General features: G+C 38.8%; 1 protein-coding gene across 1 annotated transcript; it reads left to right on the top strand.

Moving 5' to 3' along the window:
- The first annotated feature begins 219 nt into the window (after positions 1 to 219).
- On the top strand, positions 220 to 21,580 carry LOC122703281 (solute carrier family 4 member 1 adaptor protein). The gene is made up of 14 exons (XM_043917455.1): positions 220 to 927; positions 1,159 to 1,354; positions 3,149 to 3,271; positions 4,118 to 4,178; positions 4,508 to 4,647; positions 9,792 to 9,952; positions 11,040 to 11,109; positions 11,481 to 11,667; positions 14,448 to 14,559; positions 15,214 to 15,451; positions 17,233 to 17,319; positions 17,994 to 18,061; positions 19,596 to 19,665; positions 21,245 to 21,580. The coding sequence occupies exons 1-14, from the start codon at positions 268 to 270 to the stop codon at positions 21,292 to 21,294; spliced, it is 2,223 nt and encodes a 740-aa protein (XP_043773390.1). The 5' UTR covers positions 220 to 267; the 3' UTR covers positions 21,295 to 21,580.
- The last annotated feature ends 1,356 nt before the right edge of the window (positions 21,581 to 22,936 follow it).

Genomic DNA, 22,936 nt, shown 5'->3' on the forward strand with positions numbered 1-22,936 from the left:
CAGGAAGTCATTACGACCCGGTTGCAACCTCTAAAGATGTCCCCATTCTGACAGAACCTGGACCGCCTTTTTCTGTTTTCCTCTTACTACAACTTCCAGGGATAACTCGATTCTTCATAAAGCTCTGGGTCGTAAAGGATCAACTCCACTATCGCTGCTAGAGAAGCGGCTGGGGGGCTGGAGAGAGGGAGACGTGGAGAGGAATGTAGAGACCCGAGGAGGGCGAGGTTTCCCAGGGACAGATTTTGAGGCTGCTCCCGATTGAGGATGGCTGATAGTCCCTCTCAGTCCGAGCCGCTGCCTTTGCCGGAACTCAATGACGACTTCAAGAAGCCAGCCCTGCCGGTGCCCCCGGTGGCGCAGAGTAAGGCCCAGGCCAACAATCCTCCAAACCCGGAGGAGGTGAAGGAAAGGCCCACGGCGCTGCCGGACTCTGATTCCGGGGAGCCTGATGTCCCGCCGGCCCTGCCGGACAGCGGGGAGACTAGGGGTCCAGCGGAGGAGCAGCCGCGGCCCCACACGGCGGCTCCTTCCCCTGGCGGCCCGGCCCGGGCGCCCCCTTACCGAGAGCCGCCGTGGGGCGGCCCCACCACGGCCCCCTACAGCCTCGAGACACTAAAAGGAGGCACCATCCTGGGCACCCGGAACTTGAAAGGACTGAGTTGCTGCCTTTTCGGGAGGCTGCCTAGCTGTGACGTGTGCCTGGAGCATCCTTCGGTGTCTCGCTACCACGCCGTGCTGCAGCACAGAGTGTCCGGCCTCGATGCAGAAGGCGACGGCCACGGGCCTGGCTTCTATCTCTACGATTTGGGAAGCACCCACGGCACTTTCCTTAACAAAACCCGCATCCCACCCCGCACCTATTGTCGGGTCCACGTCGGACATGTTCTTCGGTTTGGAGGCAGCACCCGGCTCTTTCTTCTTCAGGTAAGTAGAAAACCCTAGAATTGAAATCTCTAGAATTGAAAAAAACCCTACAATTGAAATCACCCGGCTGCGTTCCTGAGCTCCTTGTTTTCCCTGAGAAAGGAGATTGTCCTTTATGAAAGTGCGGGAATCTGGCTCCTCATCTCCAGACGTCTGTACGCATTGCTTTGTTTCTGAAAGTGACTTTAGCCATCCTAAACTCTAAAAGAATTCTTTCGCTTGATTCATCAGGGACCAGAGGAAGATCGAGAGGCAGAATCCGAGTTGACAGTAACGCAACTGAAGGAATTGCGCAAGCAGCAACAAATGATGTTGGAAAAGAAGATGCTGGGAGAAGACTCAGATGAAGAATTGGAAATGGATACCGCTGAAAGAAAGAGAAATACTAGTAGTCAGGACGATGAAATGGGCTGCACCTGGGGAATGGGTAAGGCATTAAAACTGCTGCCAGAGGTTAATAAATTCGTTTCTATTGGTACAGTTAATTTTTAAAAATCATACAGCTTTCGTGACTCTTTGAGAAAGATAGGGCAAATACAGTTTGCACATAGATTACCAAAACTTAGATTTATTAACTTTTCTGATGCCAAAAAACTGAATTATGGGCCCAATTGATTTATCTTCTTGTGTTTTACATTGCACTCCCTTGTTCAAAAGTCTTAGTGTATGGAGAAGGAAGTGGCAACCCACTCCAGTGTTCTTGCCTGGAGAATCCCAGGGACAGGGGAGTCTGGTGGGCTGCCGGCTATGGGGTCACACAGAGTCAGACACGACTGAAGTAACTTAGCAGCAGCAGCAGCTTTTGTTCTATCATGTACAGAAAACAGTAATGGCATCATTGAATATATTTTTTTCAGAACCATATGTCTGTAACATTAATACTTCCTTTTAAGACAAATATAAATTCAAAAGATTTTATTTAGAGAAACTGTTCTAACTAAAATTGTTTTCCTTCACGCTGAGTTAATATTTAGATTCATAATTGTTGAGAGAAAAGAATTCACTGTAAAATAATGCCAACCTATATAATGCTGTAATAAATTATTTTATACTTAAAAAAAAGTCTTAGCATATAGTTTAACAATTAAAATTTATTTCATTAATTAAGTACTGACTATCGCTAGAGGGAGTGAAATAAAATGGAATATTATCTAATGTAGGAGTTCTGTCAAATTTTTTGTACTTTGTGTAAACACCCTGAAGTGTGAAATATCTAATCGGAGGGATAAATTGAATTTTCTGTAACACCAGACATTTTGGTGGATAGATATTCAGGGGTGGAGTCTGAAAAGCTGGATGACTTTAACTGTGTTGTGGGGAAGACAGATAAATCTTATGAAATTACTTGTGGTAAGTGCCAAACAAAAGCTGGAAACCACTAGTATGCTGGAGTGAGGGTTCAGAGAAGGGAGCAGCCCCTGACACCTAGACCTGCACTATCCAGTATGGTCATCATCAGCCACACTGGGCACTTACGGGGTGGCTAGTCCAAACTCACAAGTGCCGTAAAGGTAAAATACACACTGGGTTTCAAAGACTTAGCGTGAAAAAAGAATGTAAAATATCCATAATGCTTTTATTTTGATTACATGGTAATTTCACCTGTTTCTCTTACGTTTTTAATGCAGCTACTAGAAAATGTAAGATTGCATATATGGCTTTCATTATAATGCCTGTTGGGTAGCACTGACAGAACTTTGGGACAGTGTATTAGTTTATAAACAGAAGGGTTTTAAGCTGGAACTTGAAGGAAAGGAAAATAAGCCCTTAGGAAACTGAGCATTGGGACGGTGTCCAGGGCAGGGATTGATGATTTTTAAGGAAGTACTGAGTAGATCAGTCTGTTGGTGGACATGATAAGTATTGGGAAATTATATTGAAGACAAAGTATAAGACCTGGCTGTGAGAGAATGAGAATGTGGGACTGAGGAGTTTAGATTTTTCTTTTTTTACATAGAGAATGTGGTAGGCAGTCTTGCTTTTAAAATACATATAGTGATGGAGAAAAAAGTAAGGTGCCATGAAAACAAGTTTTAACTTGTCACCCAATGTAGAAACCCGAAGATGTTCAGACTGATGGTTTTGTGCTTGTTCTTCCCCACCCCCACCTTTCTTTTCATCGCTGGTAACTGTATCTTTGTGCAGCCTAAAAGGATAGTGAGTGCCATTCAGATAGTCTCTTATGTCTGATTGGCATTGCTTTCTTTCCTGTATCCTGTAGGAGAAGATGCTGTAGAGGATGAGGCTGAAGAGAACCCCATTGTCTTAGAGTTTCAACAGGAAAGAGAGGCTTTTTATATAAAGGATCCAAAAAAGGCTCTCCAAGGTTTTTTTGACCGAGAAGGTATGTATACAGATTCTGACCCTGCTGGTAAAAATGTATCCACAAGAGGGTGCTTTTCTAGATCTTCAAGTACTTAGAAATGCTGTATTTTATCTAATGTCCTCCTTGTTCAGTTCTTGCCTGTGTGGTCAGTTGCTTCAGGTTTGTTTTGGAAATTGTAAAAATTCTGTTAGTCTTTTTTCACATCTTGGAAAAAGGAAGTACTTTTTTCCAACTCATCTCATCCTTCTCAGAAGATACAGGATGGGGTGGTTGGGAGACTGACCCAATTTATTACAATTTCTTTGTTTCTAATTCCCCTGATCTTTGTCATTCTTAACATGGATTTACACTTTCTGTGATTTAAAGAATGTTTCCATTAAAAAAATAATTAAAGCTGGAATAAAGCATTTGAGATAATAATTACAAAAAGAATGTTTCTGCAGAGAATTGTTTCAGTGGATATGCTTTTAGAGAACATTTATATGTATGTGTGTGTATGAATATAAATATATACATATGAACTGTTGGCATTCTTCACTTAATAGTTACACTTCTAAAAACTAAGCAACTGTGACAAATTAACATCAAGTCTACAACTTACAAGTGTGAGAGCTTCTGTTTCGTGGACAAACCTGTGTGTGGAGACTCGATTGTTTTGAGTTTGTAGTTCTCTGTCTCAAGCTCGTCTTAATTTTATTATCAGATAATAATTCCTAGTAATAGGAAGTGAAATGCTTTGAAATTTAGTGTTCAGTGTGGTTTGAGACTTTGTATTCTTATTCAACCTCTGCTCTCTTTTCCCTTTGTATCAACTTGTAATTTTCAGATGCTATTAAAATTGTTTTGCCTTTCTTCCTCCCACAGGAGAAGAATTAGAATATGAATTTGATGAACAGGGTCATAGCACTTGGCTCTGCAGGGTGAGGTATGTTCTTTTCTCAGTAACATCCATTTCTGGAAAGTGGCTAATTTCAAGTTTAATTTATGGTTACAAACAACAACCCAAAAGGCAATTTTAGTCTTTTTGAGACTTCGTGAATTTGGGGATTGATAGTTTAGTAACACATTGGGGTTATAGAGGGATGGGTAAAAGGTGTAAGGAAAAGAATTGAAATTCACCCTTGGCAAGATAGAACAAAATGAACTGAGATTAAAAAGCTATCTCAAAAATATGACTGTTATCATAAAATATTAATGTTTTTCATGAGACTTGGAGCTTAGTTCTGTGCTTAAATCCCTCCCATACCAATGCAGATTACCTGTGGATGATTCAACTGGAAAACAGCTAGTGGCAGAGGCCATTCACTCAGGAAAGAAAAAAGAAGCAATGATTCAGTGCTCACTGGAAGCTTGTCGAATCCTCGATACTTTGGGATTGCTGCGGCAGGAGGCGGGTGAGTATGCGGGGACTCCTTTTCCCTTTTAAAAAAAAAGATGGATAGAAGGAAGGAAAATTTAACACATAAAGTAATAAAACCTCTTTTTAGGGGAAAAGTGTAAATTGTACAGAATTCTATGAAATGAGAAGAAAAACATTCTCTATGTCTTTAACCAAAGGTAACCTTTGTTTTGGAGAAGGAAGTGGCAACCCACTCCAGTACTCTTGCCTGGAGAATTCTGTGGAGAGAGGAGCCTGGTGGGCTGCTGTCTATGGGGTTGCACAGAGTCAGACACGACTGAAGCGACTTGGCGGCAGCAGCAACAGCAATCTTTTTTAATTTATATTCTCCCAGACATTACCTGTAGACGTGTTCAGAACTAAAACCTTTAACAAAATACAAACACTCATAGCAAATGCATTTATGTTTATATTCTTGTGACTTTAAGAAAATTTTATTTATTTTTGGCTGCACTGGGCCTTTGTTGCTATGTGTGGGCTTTCTCTAGTTGCAGAGAGTAGGGGCTACTCTCTGGTTACAGTGTGCGGGCGTCTCATTGCGGTGGCTTCTCTTTTTTGCGGAGCCCCGGCTGTAGACTGCTGGCTCAGTAGTTGTGGCACCTGGGCTTAGTTGCTCCATGGCATGTGGGATCTTCCAGGACCAGGGATCAAACCGGTGTCCCCTGCATTGCAAGGCGGATTCTTAACCACTGAACCCCCAGGGAAGCCCCTTTTGTGACTTTTTAACATAAGAATGTATCATGGATAGTTTTTATATTGTTGTGTTAAATTTACCTTATTTTGGTAATTTATCATTGCATTAAATTTACCTTATTTTTTAAAAAACTGGGTATGTAATTTTTTTTTATTCTGAAGTTACTTTTTATTATTGCAAAGTAATTACATATACTTTAAAACTACCAAAGTCTTATAGCAGAATATACCTGTTCTTGTCCTGCCCGTCTCCAGTCTTCGACTCTAGAAGGTCTTTAACTCTTTCAGTTATTTCTTCTAGCATTTAAATATATCCATATGTCTAATCCAATATCTTATAATAACCTGTAAGGGAATATAACCTGCAAAACAAAAATGAATTACTATGCTGTATACCTAAAACTAATGCAGTATTATAAATCAGCTATACTTCAATTAAAAAAACATTTAAAAAATTTCATATTTCTAAAAAACATGAGCATGCTATTATATTTTTAGTCATGTAAACATTGACTATAACAAGTATTTAATGTTTACAAGGTTATGTTTATGCAAATATTAATCACAATTGAGCAGTTTTATTTTGTCGTTTTTCCTGGAGTTAATAATTGCGTTTGTGTGTCATGTGTTTGATTTTTTTGGTACCTCTTTCTCATTCTTCCCACACATTTCAATAACCTTCTAGTGTGTTTTTCCATATGGTCAATTACGTTAAGTAATTTATCAGTCCTGATTTTTGGGGAGACATTTCTCCTGAAGAGCACTCTTCTTTTAAGGATGCCTGCTGCAGAACAGTAATCTAGGGCTTCATTTGCTATCTTCTTTGAGATTTCCTTTCTTTTTCTCTAGGGTTGGATTTTCTGTTTCATGATTCTCATATTTCTTGGTTTATTCATTTGTTTTAGTGAAACACATCTTTCTGTAGTTTTGGCAGGTTAGGAAGCTGGTACCAACAATAAGGGCATGGATGGTAATAATCTTCAGTGGAGTTCACATCTTTCATTTTTCTTGCTCTATTGTTGTTTTGGTGGACATCCTCTAGTAGATTCCTAAGAAAGGACAGATAGCAAGTCAACTTTATTAAACTCTCCATTCTGAACATAAAATTATTCTGACTTTACTTTTGGTTAATAGTTTGGCTGGGAATAGAACTCTAAATTGGAAGTAATTTTCCTTTACAACTTGGAGGGCATTGCTCTTATATGACATCCAGCACTGCTGTTGAAGTCCTAAACTATTCAGGTTACTGATCTAATATATGTTATCTTTTTTCCCATCCTCTCACTAGAAGTTTGTAGGAGTTTCCCTTTGTTCTTAAAGTTCTGAAACTTAACTATGATGTACCTTTCTGTGGGTTTATTTTTATCCATTTCCCTGGGTACTTGTTGGATCTGTTTGACCTGGAAATCTGGACAGTTCAGGAACATTTTGGGAATTGTGCCATTCCCTCATTTTATCTTTCTGTTTTTTCTGTTCTCCGGAATTTTGTTTGTTAGATAGTGAACCTCTTGGGCTGGTTGTCTATGTTTCTTTTTTCCCTTCTCTATCCTGTTTCTGTGTCTCTTTTGTTCTTTCTGGGATATTTCTATAACTTTCTTTTTGTATTTTGCTATCAAGATTTCAATTTCCAAAGCTCATTTTGTTCTTTGGATATTCATTTTTAAAACGTAATAAGCCATTGTTGTTCATGGATTATTAACATATCATCTCTCTGCTAATCCCTTTTCTCCAGGTTGTTTTTTCTGTTTATTTGATGTCTATTCTGCATGGTAGAGGTCTTTCTCAGGTGTCATGTAGTTCTTAGTTGTAAAAACTACTCAGGGACAAAAAAGGTGATGAGCAGCTTGGAATATATAGATGGGGCTATTTAAGTTTGAGGAACACTATAGAAGGATGTGGGTGGGCATTTTGCAGGGGAGTTCCTCATGTAAGTATCTTTAGATTTTCCTTTTTCTGCTGGCAAGATTCCCCAAAGAGTACTCCTCAGTCTCCTGCATGAAGGGAGAGGACTGGCTGCCAGCATTCCTGGACCTATGTGGTAGAGATAGCTAAGAATGTTCTCAAATTTAGCCATTTTCAGGACAGTGCTAGTTTTTGAACACAGTACCCATGCCCTCAACTATACTAGTCAGTCCATAGTTCAAAGACTTTCTATCTTAAACGCTGGGTTTTTCCTGGGGATGGGAAGGAGGTGAGTAGGTGGGGTGGATGATCTGTTTCTCTGTCAGCTTTTACTCAGGCCTCTCTATTTTGTCACTGCTATCCAGCCCCAGTTCTAGATCCTTTTGAGGATTCTGTAGTATAATCAGATCAGTTCTGTTTCCCCCCCTGTTGGGTTAGGATCCTTTTTTTTTTTTTTTTTTAGTTTTGCTAAGTTAGTTTCCACTCATCTGTCTGCTTTCTAATTTCCAAAAATTTGGTGTTGTTGCTGTCCCCATTCCTATTCGTCCTGTCTTTGTAGATTAGTGTTTTTTAAAAAAAGATCTCTTTGGTGCAGTCTTAGTGGGGTGTGGGGAGAGAATGAAGTTAGATATGTGTGTTCAGTATACCATCTCAACTTGGAAATTACCAGGTTTATTATTAATAAGGACTGTTTTGTTTGCAAATAATAGAAACCTAATGAAAACTCACATGGGGAAAAGGTTATTGGCTGCAGAAGCTGGAAAGAATAGCGCACAGGATTGAAGAAAGAACTGCATGAACCAGGACTGCAAGTTCTGGAAGCAAAACTTAGTGCTGTGAAACCAGAACTCGGTATCCTGAGGACACATGCAACCTGTATATGTGTATCTATATTTCTGTCTCATGAGTGCATGGTTTTATTTTGCAGAGATTCTAACCCCATAAGGAAAAGCTGGATGCTTACAGCCTGTCTGTAATAACTTCATTGGAAAGAGAGCCTCTTTTTCTCCTATATCTAAATATAACTCTGGGGGAAAGATTCTCGTGAATCTGGTGTGGTCACATGAATACCTAATCTAGATGGAATGGGAGAAGAATTTTCTAGAGAAAAGAGGGCACTTTTACCACACCCAGGGGAGTAAGATAGGATAGATAGAAACATAATGGCTACCATAGTTCCCTGCTGATGGACTTTCTAGATTTTCATTGTTACAATGTTGCATTGATAAATATGTTATAAATTCCTTATAAATAGAATTGCTGGATTAATTGCATCTTTAATGTTGATGGATGTTGTAAGATTGACCATCAAAAACATTGTGTCAGTGTGCATTCCCACCAACTGTTTGAGAGTCCTTTCCCCATATCCTTACCAAGTGAAAGTGTCAGTTGCTCAGTGGTGTTTGACTATTTGTGACCTGGTGGACTGTAGCCCACCAGGTTCCTCTGTCCATGGTATTCTCCAGGCAGGAATACTGGAGCAGGTTGCCATTTCCTTAGATATTATTAATCTTTGTATGTTCTTTCTAGTCTAATATATGCTTCCCTTGTGGCTCAGCTGGTAAAGAGTCTGCCTGCAATGCGGGAGATCTGGGTTCAATCCCTGGGTTGGGAAGATCCCCTGGAGAAGGGAAAGGCTACCCACTCCAGTGTTCTGGCCTGGAGAATTCCATGGGCTGTATAGTCCATGGGCTTGTGAAGAGTTGGACACGACTGAGTGACTTTCACTTTCAGTCTAATATATATGAAGTGGTATCTCATTATTTTAGTTGGTGTTTTTTAATTATTAAAAAATGTTTGACATCTTTTTAAATGTTTGTTGGCCATTTGTATTTCTTTTCTGTGAACTGCTTTGATTATTTTTAAGATTTTCTTTTGGATTATTGGCCCTTTCCTCATTTATTTTTTTCCTTTTTCACTAATTGATTTTTGAGAGCTTTTGCTCATTAAATAAATTAGCTCTTCCTTTGTTTTAACTTTTTTATTGTGGTAAAACATACACATCCTAAAATTTACCTTTGTAAGCATTTTTATGTATACAGTTCGGTGGCATTAAATGCATTCATGTTGTGTAACCATCACTACTATCCATCGCAGAACTTTTTCTTCATCTCATACTGAAACCTTGTGCCCATTAAATAGTAACTTCCTATTCTTCCTCCCTCCAGCACCTGGTAACCAGTGTTCCACTTTGTCTTTATGAATTTGACTAGTTTATGTACCTCGTGTAAGTGGAATCATGCAATATGTGCCCTTTTGTGTCTGGTTCATCTCGTTTTTAATAATGTCTCCAAGGTTTTCTAATTTAAATGTCGCTATGTCGTGTTGGATCTTTTGAGACCCCCATGGGCTGTAGCCCTCTAGGCTTCTCTGTCCATGGGATTTTCTGAGCATGAATACTGCCCTTTGTTTTTATATGTATTTTGGCAGCTTGTTGAGTCCTTTCTTTTAATAATTGGTGGTGGTGTTTTAAGCTGCTTGCCTACTTGCCTTCTTTCTTTTTATTTTATTTTTCTAATTTTATTGTATTTTATCTACCTCTAGTATCTCGGAAAAGGAAAGCCAAGAACTGGGAAGATGAAGACTTTTATGACAGTGATGATGACACATTTCTTGATCGGACTGGCCTGGTTGAAAAGAAGCGTCTGAATCGAATGAAGAAGGCTGGGAAGATTGACGAGAAGCCAGAGACCTTTGAATCACTGGCAAGTTTTAGTTGTAGGAGTAGCTGTGGTAGTATTATAAATAATGTATTATTTATGTTTGTTTTTTAATTTTTAAAGCAGTAGCATTGAAATCTGGTAGTGAAGTATAATTTTTGTGATCTGTAAGTTTGATGGTAATAAACAACCATCTAGTCTTATCCAAGTTGGAAAAAAGTTTGGCTTGTTGCTAGAAGCTGCATCTACCTCTAGGTGGGTAGTGATCCATTAATGAGCATTCTTTGGATATGATCTTACCATATCTTTGGATATGATCTTTTGAAAAAGAAAAGGAAAAAGTTCCAAATAGTGACGTTCTGAGGTGCAATTGACCTTGGCTTTTGGTAGTCAAGAATTGTGAAAGGAATTTTTGAGGAGTATAGTTCCGGTAATATAGGCACACCTCAAAGACATTGTGGGTTCAATTCCAGACCACTGCAATAAAGTGAATATTGTAATAAAGTGAGTCACATGAATTTTTTGGTTTCCTGGTGCATATAAAAGGTATATTCACACTATACTGTAGTCTCTTAAGTGTGCAGTAGTACTATCTTTAAAAATATGTATATATTTTAAAAATACTTTATTGCTAAAAAATGCTAACCATCATTCTATCAATGCAGAGTTGTGACAAATCTCTAATTTACAATATCTGCAAGTTGCAAGTAAAGTGAAGCTCCATAAAATGAGCTATGCCTATAGTCTTAAACAGTGTGTCCTTCATGAAATTATCATAAGATGGCCTGCATTTTCACTATATTAATTAGTATTCAGTTTAAAACATTACTCAGTGTCTATCTTTTTGATTGATCAATGAAAACAAATGCCTTGGGTTCTTTTGAGTAAAATAAAGTCTGTGTTTTGTACATTCTTTCTATTTAATTCTTGGTTCTTTAATTCAGAAATAAATTCAATTAGAATTAAATAAATGAAAAATGTTAACTCCATGAGGAGCAGATTTAAATGCACTTCTGAATTAATCCTCTTAAAACTTGTCACAATAATGAAAATAAGAGGAAGAAGAAAAGGAAAGCTACCATATTTTGAAAGATATAAAACATATGCTAACCCTGGTAATTTGGTGTTATAGGTTGCGAAGTTAAATGATGCTGAAAAGGAACTCTCTGAAATTTCTGAGAGACTGAAAGCCTCCAGTAAAGGTAAGGGAGTGACTCATTAAACAAATATTTATTGAGTGTCTACTGTGTGTAGTGCACTTTGCTAGGTACTAAAGCTGTATTGGTTAGTAAGATAGATATGGAGCCTTTCTAAGGAGCAACATATAATTTTAGAACTACAAAGAACATTATAAATTATTTGTTTCAACCTTTTTATTTAATAGATGAGGAGAATGAAGCCCGTTGAGGCACAGTGACATTCTAAGATCTGGTACAACCAGTTTCCTTATTCCTAATATCAGTATCTTCCTCTGTCCAGCTTCAAGTTAGTGACTTTTCTATGGAAACTTGGGCCGAATTTTAAAATATTTTCAGCCATCTTTCTGAATACGTATTATCCCTTTCTTGGACAGCTCTGTCAGAGTCACCATCTCAGGACTCTTTAGATGCATTCATGTCAGAAATGAAGTCAGGGAGTGCATTAGATGGTGTGTCCCGGAAGAAACTTCACCTGAGAACTTTTGAACTGAGAAAAGAACAGCAGAGACTTAAAGGGTTGATAAAGATTGTAAAGCCAGCAGAGATTCCAGAACTAAAAAAGTAAGTGAGTCTTAATTATACTTGTAAGTTTAAATAAGCATGTTTACATAGATAACATTCTGAATTATATCTTTGTTTCTTAGCTAATCACTTTGGACTAGAAATAGAATATAAGAAACTCTTTAAAGCACAAAAGGCAGTGGTTTTGAAATGGGTAAAAAAACATTTCATTTGTGAAATAGAAACTGCTAGAAGATTTTTAAAGAAAACATATTGATTCCTGTTTCATTGGAGGGCTCTAAATTTTTACTTAATCTTTTAGTGCAGAGTAAACTTCTTTAAAAAGCAGAGACATTACTTTGCCAACAAAGGTCCATCTAGTCAAGGCTATGGTTTTTCCAGTAGTCATGTATGGATGTAAGAGTTGGACTATAAAGAAAGCTGAGCACCAAAGAATTGATGCCTTTGAACTGTGGTGTTGGAGGAGACTCTTGAGAGTCCCTTGGACTGCGAGGAGATCCAACCAGTCCGTCCTAAAGGAGATCAGTCCTGGGTATTCATTGGAAGGACTGATACTGAATCTGAAAGTGCAATACTTTGGCCACCTGATGTGAAGAGCTGACTCATTGGAAAAGACCCTGATGCCTGGAAAGATTGAGGGCAGGAGGAGAAGAGGACGACAGAGGATGAGATGGTTGGATGGCATCACCGACTCAATGGACATGGGTTTGGATAAACTCCGGCAGTTGGTGATGGACAGGGAGGCCTGGCGTGCTGCGGTGTATGGGGTCGCAGAGTCGGACACGACTGAGCGACTGAACTGAACTGAACTGAAACTTCTTTAAAAAACAACATGCACAAAAGGCTAATTTCCCTAATATATAAGGACCTATCCACCAAAGAGATAAATGGGCAAAGGGTATCAACTGAAAGTCTACTGAAAAAGAAATACAGATAACTCTCAACTATATAAAAAGAGAAATAAAATTACTATACTTATAATAAGAAAAATACAAACACTACAATGTATTACCATTCTTATCTATGATTTTAAAACCAGAGATGAAAAGATATGAGTAGATTGTCATTTTAATGCCCATATCTGTCATTCTCAAGAACAAATTGATAACCCTTTAGTGTATTTAAATATTTTTAAAAAATGGAATCTGTTCCTTTAAAGGGGGGAAAAAGCACAATCCCCTGAAGTTGATTTTATTGTTAACTTTGGTTTCAGGGCAATTATTGGACACAAGTGATATTTGAATTACATTATTGATAGGTGGTAGATTAGCACTAGAGTTAGACTTTCTAGGTTTCATTCTCAACTCTGTCAATTACTTTTTGGGAATTTTTTTTTTTTTATACAAAGCATCATTTTGTTTATAAAGTAGATTTGGAGTCTATCAGTAGTTTAGCTTGACAGTCGGTCATAAATTGTACATAAATGTTCTTTTTTTAAAACTTTTTTATTTGGAGGATAATTGCTTTAGAGTATACTTTTTGGGAATTTTAAGGCAAGTTATATACCTTCTTTGATCCTTACTTTCCTCTTCTGTAAATTAGAAGAAATGATGTTGCAAAGATTAACTGAAAAGCACTTAACAATGTGCTGGCATATATATATTGTCATCTTGTCATAATTTTTACTGTCGCTGATATACTTAGCAACTATTTGTGGAATTGTTTTTGTGGAACAAAGGTAAAAACTCAGGAACCGTAGTCCAGAGCAAACAAATTAACAGTGAGTTTCAATTGTGGGGAGGGGATGTGAGGGATGTTTGACAAAGCATCTTTAAGGGCAGGCAGGCAGGATTTCCTCTGGTGGCCTTCTCAAGGCAGTGGGTCTGTCTCAGTAGAGAAAGGGGGAGAGTACCTCTGAGCGGGGAAGACTAGGTAAAAGAAGGCAGGATTGGAAGTGGGGCTTCAGTCGAGCAGAGTAATCAGTTTCTTGTATGAGTCCCTGTGAACCAAGGGTGCCAGTGCTGTCCTTATGTTCCAGAATGCAGGGTTGTTCTCTCGTCATGCAAAGAAAACACAGGGCTTTCTTCCCTCTGTCTCCTCATGCTATCTTATTTCTGCCTACTCTCTGAGTGACTTGTCAACTCAACTGCTATCCTTTTTGTTTTGCTTTGTTCTTTTTTCCTTGCATCTTTTCTAATTTTTACAGTCTCTTCTTTTTGCTCTTCCTTAGCTTTACCCTCAGGTGCTTAGCTTTTAAAACTATATTCAGCCAGTGATAACATTGACAGCTCACCAACTGTGGGGTCTCTCATTAAGTCTTTGTCAGGATATCCTGCCTCCCACCCCCTACACACATACTTTTTTTTTTTTTAAACTTCTGTGCTTAGAGCTGTTGTGTGTGGTTATGATAAGTGTGGCCTCCAGGTAAGTAAGGTATTGAGTACTTTTGAGAGGTTGGTGGAAAGTAGGGCTTTACACCATGGATCCATCTCCTGCCACTTAGTGGGAATGGGTCATGTCTATGTGTCCTGTCATGTTACGAATAAGTAACATACAGGCAGTACCCAGGTCAGTGTCGTTTGTCAGTACCTGTGTACTGTACGTATCGTTTTATGAATGTGAAGTCAGATGGCATGTTGTAAATTAAGCACCTTGTAAATGACTGGACTGCAGTAGCAGCCTCATCTGACCCTAAATAGCTCTGTGTCTGTGTTGTCCATTCAAATTCTGCTGGCCTGAATCCCTCTTCATTGGTGTATGCGTAACTGTTTACTTTATGGAAAGTTTTGTTTCACCAAAAGTTTCTTTCTCATGGTATTTTTAGATAAAACCTTGGCCTCACTGGGATATATATATATTTAATTATTCTTTCTTCCTAGAACTGAAAGTCAGGCAACAGATGGAGAAAACAAAGCTAAAAAGCTCACATTGCCTCTCTTTGGTGCCATGAAAGGAGGAAGCAAATTCAAATTAAAAACGGGAACAGTAGGGGTAAGTTGTAGGTCAAGGTCTTAAACTTTTAGCTCTTGAGTTATCCCGAGTGAATTTTTCTCTTTTCTTTTCAAAACTCAGTGACTCATTGCACAGTAATGTAAAAACAGGCTGTGGACTTGGTACAATCACATCTTTTCCAGGATGTGGTTCTTGGATTTTTCTCTTCAGCCTGGGGTTATCAAGAATTGATGAATCGGGAATTCCCTGGTGGTCCAGTGGTTAAGACTGCGCTTCCAGTGCAGGGGGTGTGGGTTCGATCCCTGGTTGTGATCTAATATCCTACAGGCTGCTCAGCTGAAAAGAAAAAAGAATTGATGAATTGATTCATGCCAGTTTGCATGTAGCTAATTTATGAATTAGAATACCAGTTTATTAATTTGTGATCAGTGTTGCATTTAAGAAAGGGTCTCCTGTGGTTTTTTTTTTTCCCTGGTGGATAGATGTTAAAATATTCAGACTCAGCTAACACTTGTTAGTAACATAATCTATACACTTGGTTCTGCTATATGGTTTTTCTTCCTTCATTTAATCCTTCCATGACTTTATGAGACCTTCCCTGGTGGCTCATATGGTAGAGGATCCCCTGCTAATGCAGGAGACATGAGTCATACTGTAAAGCTGCTTGTTCATGGATTTTTTTCCCCCTCATAGAAGTTACCCCCTAAGCGTCCAGAACTCCCTCCAACTCTAATGAGAATGAAGGATGAGCCTGAAGTAGAGGAGGAGGAAGAGGAGGAGGAAGAGGAAGAGGAGAAAGAAAAGGAGGAGCATGAAAAGAAAACGGAGGCTGGGAGCAGTAGGCTGCAGCAGGAGACAGAGCCAGAAGAAGCAGCGCAGGAGACGAGTCCTCCCATAGACTTCACATGTTCTAAAGAAACAAAAAACCATGGTAATGTCTTCTCTCTCCTTCTTATGCTGTGCAGTGGGCATTCATCATGCATAGGTTTGAAAAAGCAAAGCCAGTTCTTGCTTATGCATTTTGACTTTGTGACACTTTGTGATAATGTGATACAACTGACTCAAACATACCTTCCTGGTCTTTCTTTGATTGCCAGTTATTATTTATTCTCACTGCAAAATAAGGGCAAGTATTTCCAGTGTGTTCCAGAATTACTGAAAGTTGAAAGCTGTGGAATCTGAAACCTCAACGGCTGTGGAACAGTCCTGAGCTGCTGCCTCTCTGTGACTGGAGGCCGGTGGAACAGGGTGGATGACGGGGCCTGACCAGATGGTCTCAGGGAAAGCCTTCCCTTAGTCATTTTTCCCCCACAGAGGCTAAACGTAATTGTATCTGCAGCTTGCACTTCTTAGGAAGCATCATACCTCATTCATCTTTTTGTCACAGTACCTGGCCGAGAACCTGGCATGTAGTTTTCACCTACCTCAGCAAAGGGCTAATGAAAAATGTAAAAGAGGAAATTGATTGGTTTTTAAATATTAAGTATAATTTCTTCTGCTTATAAAAGGAATATATGTTCATTTTAGAAACTTTGGATCATACATTAAAGTCCAAAGAAGAAAAGAGGAATCTGCTACCCCTAGATATTATTATTTTTTTAGTAGCCCCTTAACCCTTGTCAGCTGCAGGGGTTATTTTCCTGCTGGTTTGTTGAACTGCTTTGCAAGATTAAGACTGTAGAGAAAATAGGGAACATTAGGAAAAACATAAAACATCGGCAGTAAGCATGTGTGGAAATGTGTGCATATGGACTTCCAAAACAAACCAGGCATGTCTATGTGAAAACACGGAGCCTGCCTGGTATTTTTAAGTTACTTTCAGCTGTTTTAGGCACAGAAAAGTTACTGTTTCCTCATCTATGAGAAGTAAATCTTTTGTTTTTGCATTTTTCGTTGTTACTGGCACAATGCTTAGCCTTTTCAAAAAAGGCAGTTATACATACTTTTTTTAGCATCTAGTCTTTGATGCATTCATTATAAGGATGATACATAAACAGCATTATAGGGGATCAGTAAGTATTGTGGTTTTTGTTTGATTGTCTAAGGGCCCAAAGCAAATGTGTGTTTCTAAAAATAGCCAATTAAAAAATTTGGCTTATAAGATACATTAATTAGTAAATGCAACTGATTAGGGGTTACTCCAGGCATTCATTTATTTTTAAATTTACTTATTTATAAAACAACATTGGGATCATATTGTACATGCTATTTTATAATCTGTTTTTTCCTATGCCTTAAAAAAATATTCTTTTAAGTGTGGTTTTAATAAGGGGCAAAGTGGTCTATCACATGAGTGTGCCATAATTCATTTAATCAACTCTATTTTATTATGCATGTATATTTTTATTAATTTTTGCTATTATAAACATGCTTGTATGTAATAAACCTTGGTGCTCATCTTTGATTATTTTATTTGAATATATTCCTTGAAGTAGAATTTTTGGTTAAGGAATATGTCCTTTTTTCAGGCTTTCAGTAAGTATTGCTAAAAAGTTTTACTTCAGAGATGGCCAGTTTTTGAAGTAGAAAATTGGTGGTTCTCTGTTAGACATCTGGAGGCACGTTTATCGAAAACCTAATTAAGCTTATTGAAGCTAATGATAGTAAAACTGGATGATTACGTATGTACTTAGCTTTTCTTGCCTTTTTTTTTCCTTGGGTCCCCACCGCAAATTAAGTTAATACAGTATGCTTTGGTTCTGCATTCTATAGAAAACATGTCTCAACTCAGCCAAGTGGAACAGAATAAAGATTACCAAGAGATTAGTGAAGCAGCTGCGTCGTGTGAGGAGCCCTCAGGCAAGTAGAACAGTGACTCCTCTGCTGCTTCTCACACAGGCAGCCAGCCGGTGTCAGAGAGGGGATGGGAGCTGAGCTGCGGGGTGCAGACCGGGGGTCGATGCTGCTGCCAGGGCCAGGGACAGAGTTGGAATATATGAGAGGTGTCTGTTTGGTGCCATCTCATTTGTCCTTCTTTTCCTCCTCTGCCTCCTGCGGGTCCCCCAGGAGGTTCCCCCCCAACCTCCAAAGCACCCTAATACCTTCGTTTTCCTCTGGCTCTGCAGAGCCCTCTACAATTTTACCTCTTCCAGAGTTGAGTATGTGCCTATCATGAGGGTAATTCCAACATTATTAAATTGGTTGAAAGATTGGCTTATTAAAAGGACTGGTTTTTTTTTCCTGGTTTTTTACTGCTTTAACTATAATGATTAAATTGTAAAATAGTAGAGTCACCCCATTTTCCTTTACCTTTTCAAAAGATGTGATTAAATTCAAGCTTAGGATTTGAAAACTAAGGTTATTAATGAAGGGACAGCTCTCTCTTTATGTAGTCTTTACAGTAGTCAGAGATTTTGAGAATTAGATTGTGATGTTTTCTTCAATAATTAGAATACTGTTTAAGGAGGAATTTTTCTTTTTTATTTTTCTGACATAGCCATTGCCTCTTTTTTTTTTTCTTTCTCATAAATTAGCATCAAAGAATGAGAATGAGAAAAGCAGAGATGAATTCAAGAAAAAGAAAGCTCCTGGTCCAGGAAAAGTAAGTATTTTAGTCATAATCTTCACTTCTGAAAGTAAAAATGAATCCCTTTGTCATGAGCCATATCCAGAAGAGTGAATCCAGGGGCTGTCTTAGAAGAATTCCCAGATGTCTACTACTATCTCTTCTAGAAATCTGGGCTCTTTTATTTTTATTTTTGAATTTTTATTTTTTTAACCTGTGGTGGAAATCTTTGTATTAATATATTCAGTGCACTGAGAGCTTCCTACTGTGTGAAGTGAAGTGAAATAAAAGTTGCTCAGTCATGTCCGACTCTTTGTGACCCCATGGACTGTCTATGGACTTCTCCAGGCCAGAATACTGGAGTGGAAAGCATTTCCCTTCTCCAGGGGATCTTCCCAACCCAGGGATTGAACCCAGATCTCCCGCATTGCAGGTGGATTCTTTACCAGCTGAGCCACAAGGGAAACCCAGGAACACTGGAGTGGGTAGCCTATCCCTTCTCTGGGGATCTTCCCGACCCAGGAATTGAACCAGGGTCTCCTGCATTGCCGGTGGATTCTTTACCAACTGAGCTATCAGGGAAGCCCTCCTACTGTGTGGGTGTACTCTATTGAACCAGTTCCCTACTGATGGACACTTGGGTTCTTTCTAGTCTTTCATTATAACAGTGCTATAGTGAATAACCTTAATGTATATATAATTGTGTTAGGATAATGTAAGTTCCCAGAAGTGGAATTGCTAGGTTGTGTCGGGAGGTCCACCCTCAGGCTGGGTAACTTCACAAGAGGCCTCACATGACCCAGCATGTGATGGAACTTACAACTGTGGTGTATTACATCATTCACATGGATACTAAGCACAACCAGCAAAGAGAAAAGGCACGTGGAGTGAAGTCTGGGAACCAGGTACAAACTTCTCAGGGTCCTTTTCCAGTGCAGCCACATAGGCTGTGCTTGCTTCCCTTCACAACAAGTGACAACTTGTGAAACCAGAGAGGCTCATTAGAGACTTAGTCCCCGGGATTAGTACTGGAGACTGATCACATAGCAATCCTGCCTGGCATCTACCCAAATTCCATTGTCCTAGAAGGAAAGCAGGTGTTCAGCATAAACCACATTGTTTTTCTAGTTTTGGCTCAGTGGGCCACTCTTGTCAGGTAGGGTAGTGGGAACCCTCCTGAAATCCAAGTTCCCAGATGCCAGCCAACAAGTCTTTCACACAGGCCCTTCAAAGGGTAACAGTTAGGTTTCTTTGTGAACTTTTTTGCACCTGGATCAAAAGGCAGATGTCAAATTTTCCTCTCTGCGGTTATATCATTTAGAACTCACACCTGCAATGACTGCCTCTTTTAGAAAAAATGCCACTCTCACTGGCTGAAAATAAGCTTGTTGAAACTTTATGGGAAAAAAAAAATCAAGATTCAGAGAGAGAGTGATTCCCCATTTTTGGTTACTTATGTCAAGATCATTAGTGGAAACTGTTCTCTCAATTTTTGTTTGCTAACAAAGATAGGGACAGTGGTTCTTAGAGTTAAAATTCATTTGAATAAAATAACATCTTTTCTTTGCAGGTTCCACTGATACTTTCCTCCAAATATCCAGAAGATGACCCAGATTACTGTGTGTGGGTCCCACCTGAAGGTAGATGGTTTTTACTTTTCTTTTACTATAAGATTTATTTATTTAAGGTTTCAAATAGGTAATATGTACTGAAGTATAAGAACTTTTTACAAGAGTATATAGTAGAAAAGTCTCCCATCTGGAGGAATAGGTAGATATTTGATGATACTAGGAAATTATTGTTAATTTTTTTGAAAGTATGAGTGATATTGAGTTTTTTTTTTAGAGAAAGTCCTTATCTTCCAGGAATATTGTATTGTATAGAGGTGTTTGCAAATGAAATGATAGCTGGGACTTGCTTAAAATAATCCCGTGGTGGAGGATGAGGGAAGATAGAGGAGGGGCAATAGATAAAGCAGGATACCACATACTGATAATTGTTGAAGCTGAGTTCTGGGTACATGGAAGTTCATTATATTTTCTCTTTACTTTTACGTATGTTTTAAATTTTCTGTAAAGTGGCGCAAAAAAAAAAAGTTTTCTAGCTGTGCTTAAGCTACTCAGTTTTTTTCTTTAAAGACAACCAAATATCAGTTTCTTATCACTTCTTATATGCATTATATAAAATGCCTTTGAAAGCAATAAAATTTCATTACTTTTTTTTTAATGTAAATGGAAATATACCCTATACCTTACTGTTTTGCACTTAATAGTATATGGAAATCCTTCCATAGCTGTTTACAGATTTCTTTTCTTTTTTTTATGGTAACATAGTTTTTTTTTTTTTTTACATAGTTCTTTTTTATGGTATGGATATATCTTTACGTATTTAACCAGTTCTCTCAATGTATATTTGCTGTGTTTCTAGTCTTGTGCCATTACAAACAAGTCTACAATAAGTAATTTCTAATAAGTATAATTTTGCAAGTGTAGATGTGCACTTGTAGAAAACAAATTCATAAAAGTCAACATATTGGAGCAGAGGCTATGAACATTTTTAAGATAGTATAAATTGCATTCTGTAGGGATTGTACTAGTTTATGTTCATACATACACCCTTAAGGCAATATAGGGCTTCCCTGATAGCTTAGTTGGTAAAGAATCCTGCAATAAAGGAGACCCCGGTTCGATTCCTGGGTTGGGAAGATCCTCTGGAGAAGGGATAGGCTACCCACTCCAGTATTCTTGGGCTTCCCTTGTGGCTCAGCTGGTAAAGAATCTGCCTGCAATGTGGGAGACCTGGATTCGATCCCTGGGTTGGGAAGATCCCTTGGAGAAAGTAAAGGCTACCCATTCAAGTATTCTGGCCTGGAGAATTCCATGGACTGTATGGAGTCCCAAAGAGTTGGACACGACTCAGTGACTTTCACTTAAGGCAATATATGAGATACTTGTTTCTCCATGTACTTACCACAAATTGCTTTTTCTGTGGATTGGGTTTCTAATATGTTAGCAGTTAATAGAAATGTAGGTACTAAAATGCTTGCTTTTTATTTGCTAGTAAATGTTAGAGTAGTGGTGAAAAGACTGTAGTTTGAAATTATATACGAAAGGTCATGTTTGTTTTACTTTTTGGCCCACTGATGACTGGATATCTTTTCCCTCCTGACTTGGAAATGTGAATGTCTATTTTTCTTTGTTTCTTTTTATGCTGATATAGGCCAAAGTGGAGATGGCAGGACCCATCTTAATGACAAGTATGGGTATTGATTGCTTCTGAATCTTGAAGGAAGACCTTGTGGACCATGTGACATGGGGTATTTAGGATAATATATCAAGTTGAATGTCCGGAGAAGGAATTCAGATGCTCATTTGTAAAATCTGGTGACTGGCATTTTCTTCTGTACTCAGCTTCCTAAATTTACCTACCTATCTGATTCTCTTGAATTTGATATTTATGTTTAAAAGTGTTTGTGTATGTATGTAAAAAGGAACCATATATTTTGAGAATTAGTAAAGTGAGAGACATGAGTCTATTAAAGTAAGAAACTGAAAATGTCTCATGTTTATTTAAGGCCACAATGTCTTTCTTAAGCTTTAGGGACTATGGTTTTACTGAGCAATAGGGTACTTTTGTCAGGTGGGCTCTAGGATTCACTGATAATTGCCTCCTCAAGTAAGTGCCGTAATAGGAGGTCATGCCAGAGCATAACCCTGAGTTCTGTGTCATTCGTGGAACTAAGAATAGATACACAGTGGGGGTTTCCTACTCCCTCCCACTGTAAGCTTCCTGCCAAGTTTGAGGACAAACCCTGGCCTACCAGGACACAATTCAGGAACATATAACACACCTCATGCACTCAGGCACCAATGCTGATAGAAACTCAGCCCTTTGAATATCCTGGATTCTGACCAATTGGGTTAGTCACTCCTCCTGTGGAAAGGTGCAAATAAGGTCACAGAATGAAAAGCTGGATGTCTTCTGCCCACTGTGGGGCTTCTCACCTCTGTAATGAGGGGAATCAAAGTTCCTTCCTCTCTGCAAACATGAAGAAATGCAGGACTATGTCTATTTCCACTCCACTTCCCATGATTAGTGCCTCTTTTCCACAGGAAAGGAAAGCCTAAGAGTGGAAGCAAGGTGGAAAACCTGTGGATTAGGCTGGAGGCAGACATAGTAAGCAGGCAGGAGAAAGGCTGTGGCCCAGCGAGAGGGAGGGGATTCTACGGGATGATGAGGTGGGCAGGAAGCGGTAATGAGAAACTTCAGTTACCCTGACAGATGTCTGGCCTGCTAAAAATAAGTCTGACTTCTCAGAAAACAATACCAATATTGGCATTAAGAGAAACTACTATTTTGAACTTCATTTAGACGAACAGATAAGAACTTGATGTAAGGAGTGACTGGAATTTGGGGGCAGAGTGGCCATGCCACTGTAGATCTAAACAGTGGACTGATCCGGATCACTGATCTTCAAAGGTAAAACTCTTTATTTAAACAAAATTGCATGTGGAATCCTAATACTTGAACAGGTGAAAATATACCTAACTCTGGTTGAGTTGAAGGCATCAGGATTGGATGTACACACATACACACACCTGCATGCCTGTCTTCCCCTCCTCACTCTACTCTCGCAGTGACCTTAAGGAATCCTAGGTGCTGCACAGAGCACAGTCTGCTTTCGGAAGGCAGATTTCTAAATGTTCTGGGAATGGTAGGTACGGTCCTGTGTCTGGAGAGCATGAGAGCAAGTAGGACTCCACTGGCCAAAATAAAATATAAACATGTAACTTGTACAGTTAACATCAGTGTTCAAAAGACCTGCACATGGATCTTAGCTTCTTTTTACCAAATAGGAGGCTTTGAGGACATGACTTATATGCCTTGAGCCTCGGTTCTGTCATGTTTGAA

This window comes from Cervus elaphus, chromosome 11 (assembly GCF_910594005.1).
Source record: "Cervus elaphus chromosome 11, mCerEla1.1, whole genome shotgun sequence".
NCBI lineage: Eukaryota > Metazoa > Chordata > Mammalia > Artiodactyla > Cervidae > Cervus > Cervus elaphus.

What these genes read in the sequence shown, in the direction of transcription:
- LOC122703281 (XM_043917455.1), top strand. Translation starts at nt 268, where the DNA reads ATGGCTGATAGTCCCTCTCAGTCCGAGCCGCTGCCTTTGCCGGAACTC. An exon ending in GGGCTGCACCTGGGGAATGG is followed by an intron (nt 1,355 to 3,148) that starts GTAAGGCATTAA and finishes TGTATCCTGTAG; the next exon opens with GAGAAGATGCTGTAGAGGAT. An exon ending in ACTTGGCTCTGCAGGGTGAG is followed by an intron (nt 4,179 to 4,507) that starts GTATGTTCTTTT and finishes ATACCAATGCAG; the next exon opens with ATTACCTGTGGATGATTCAA.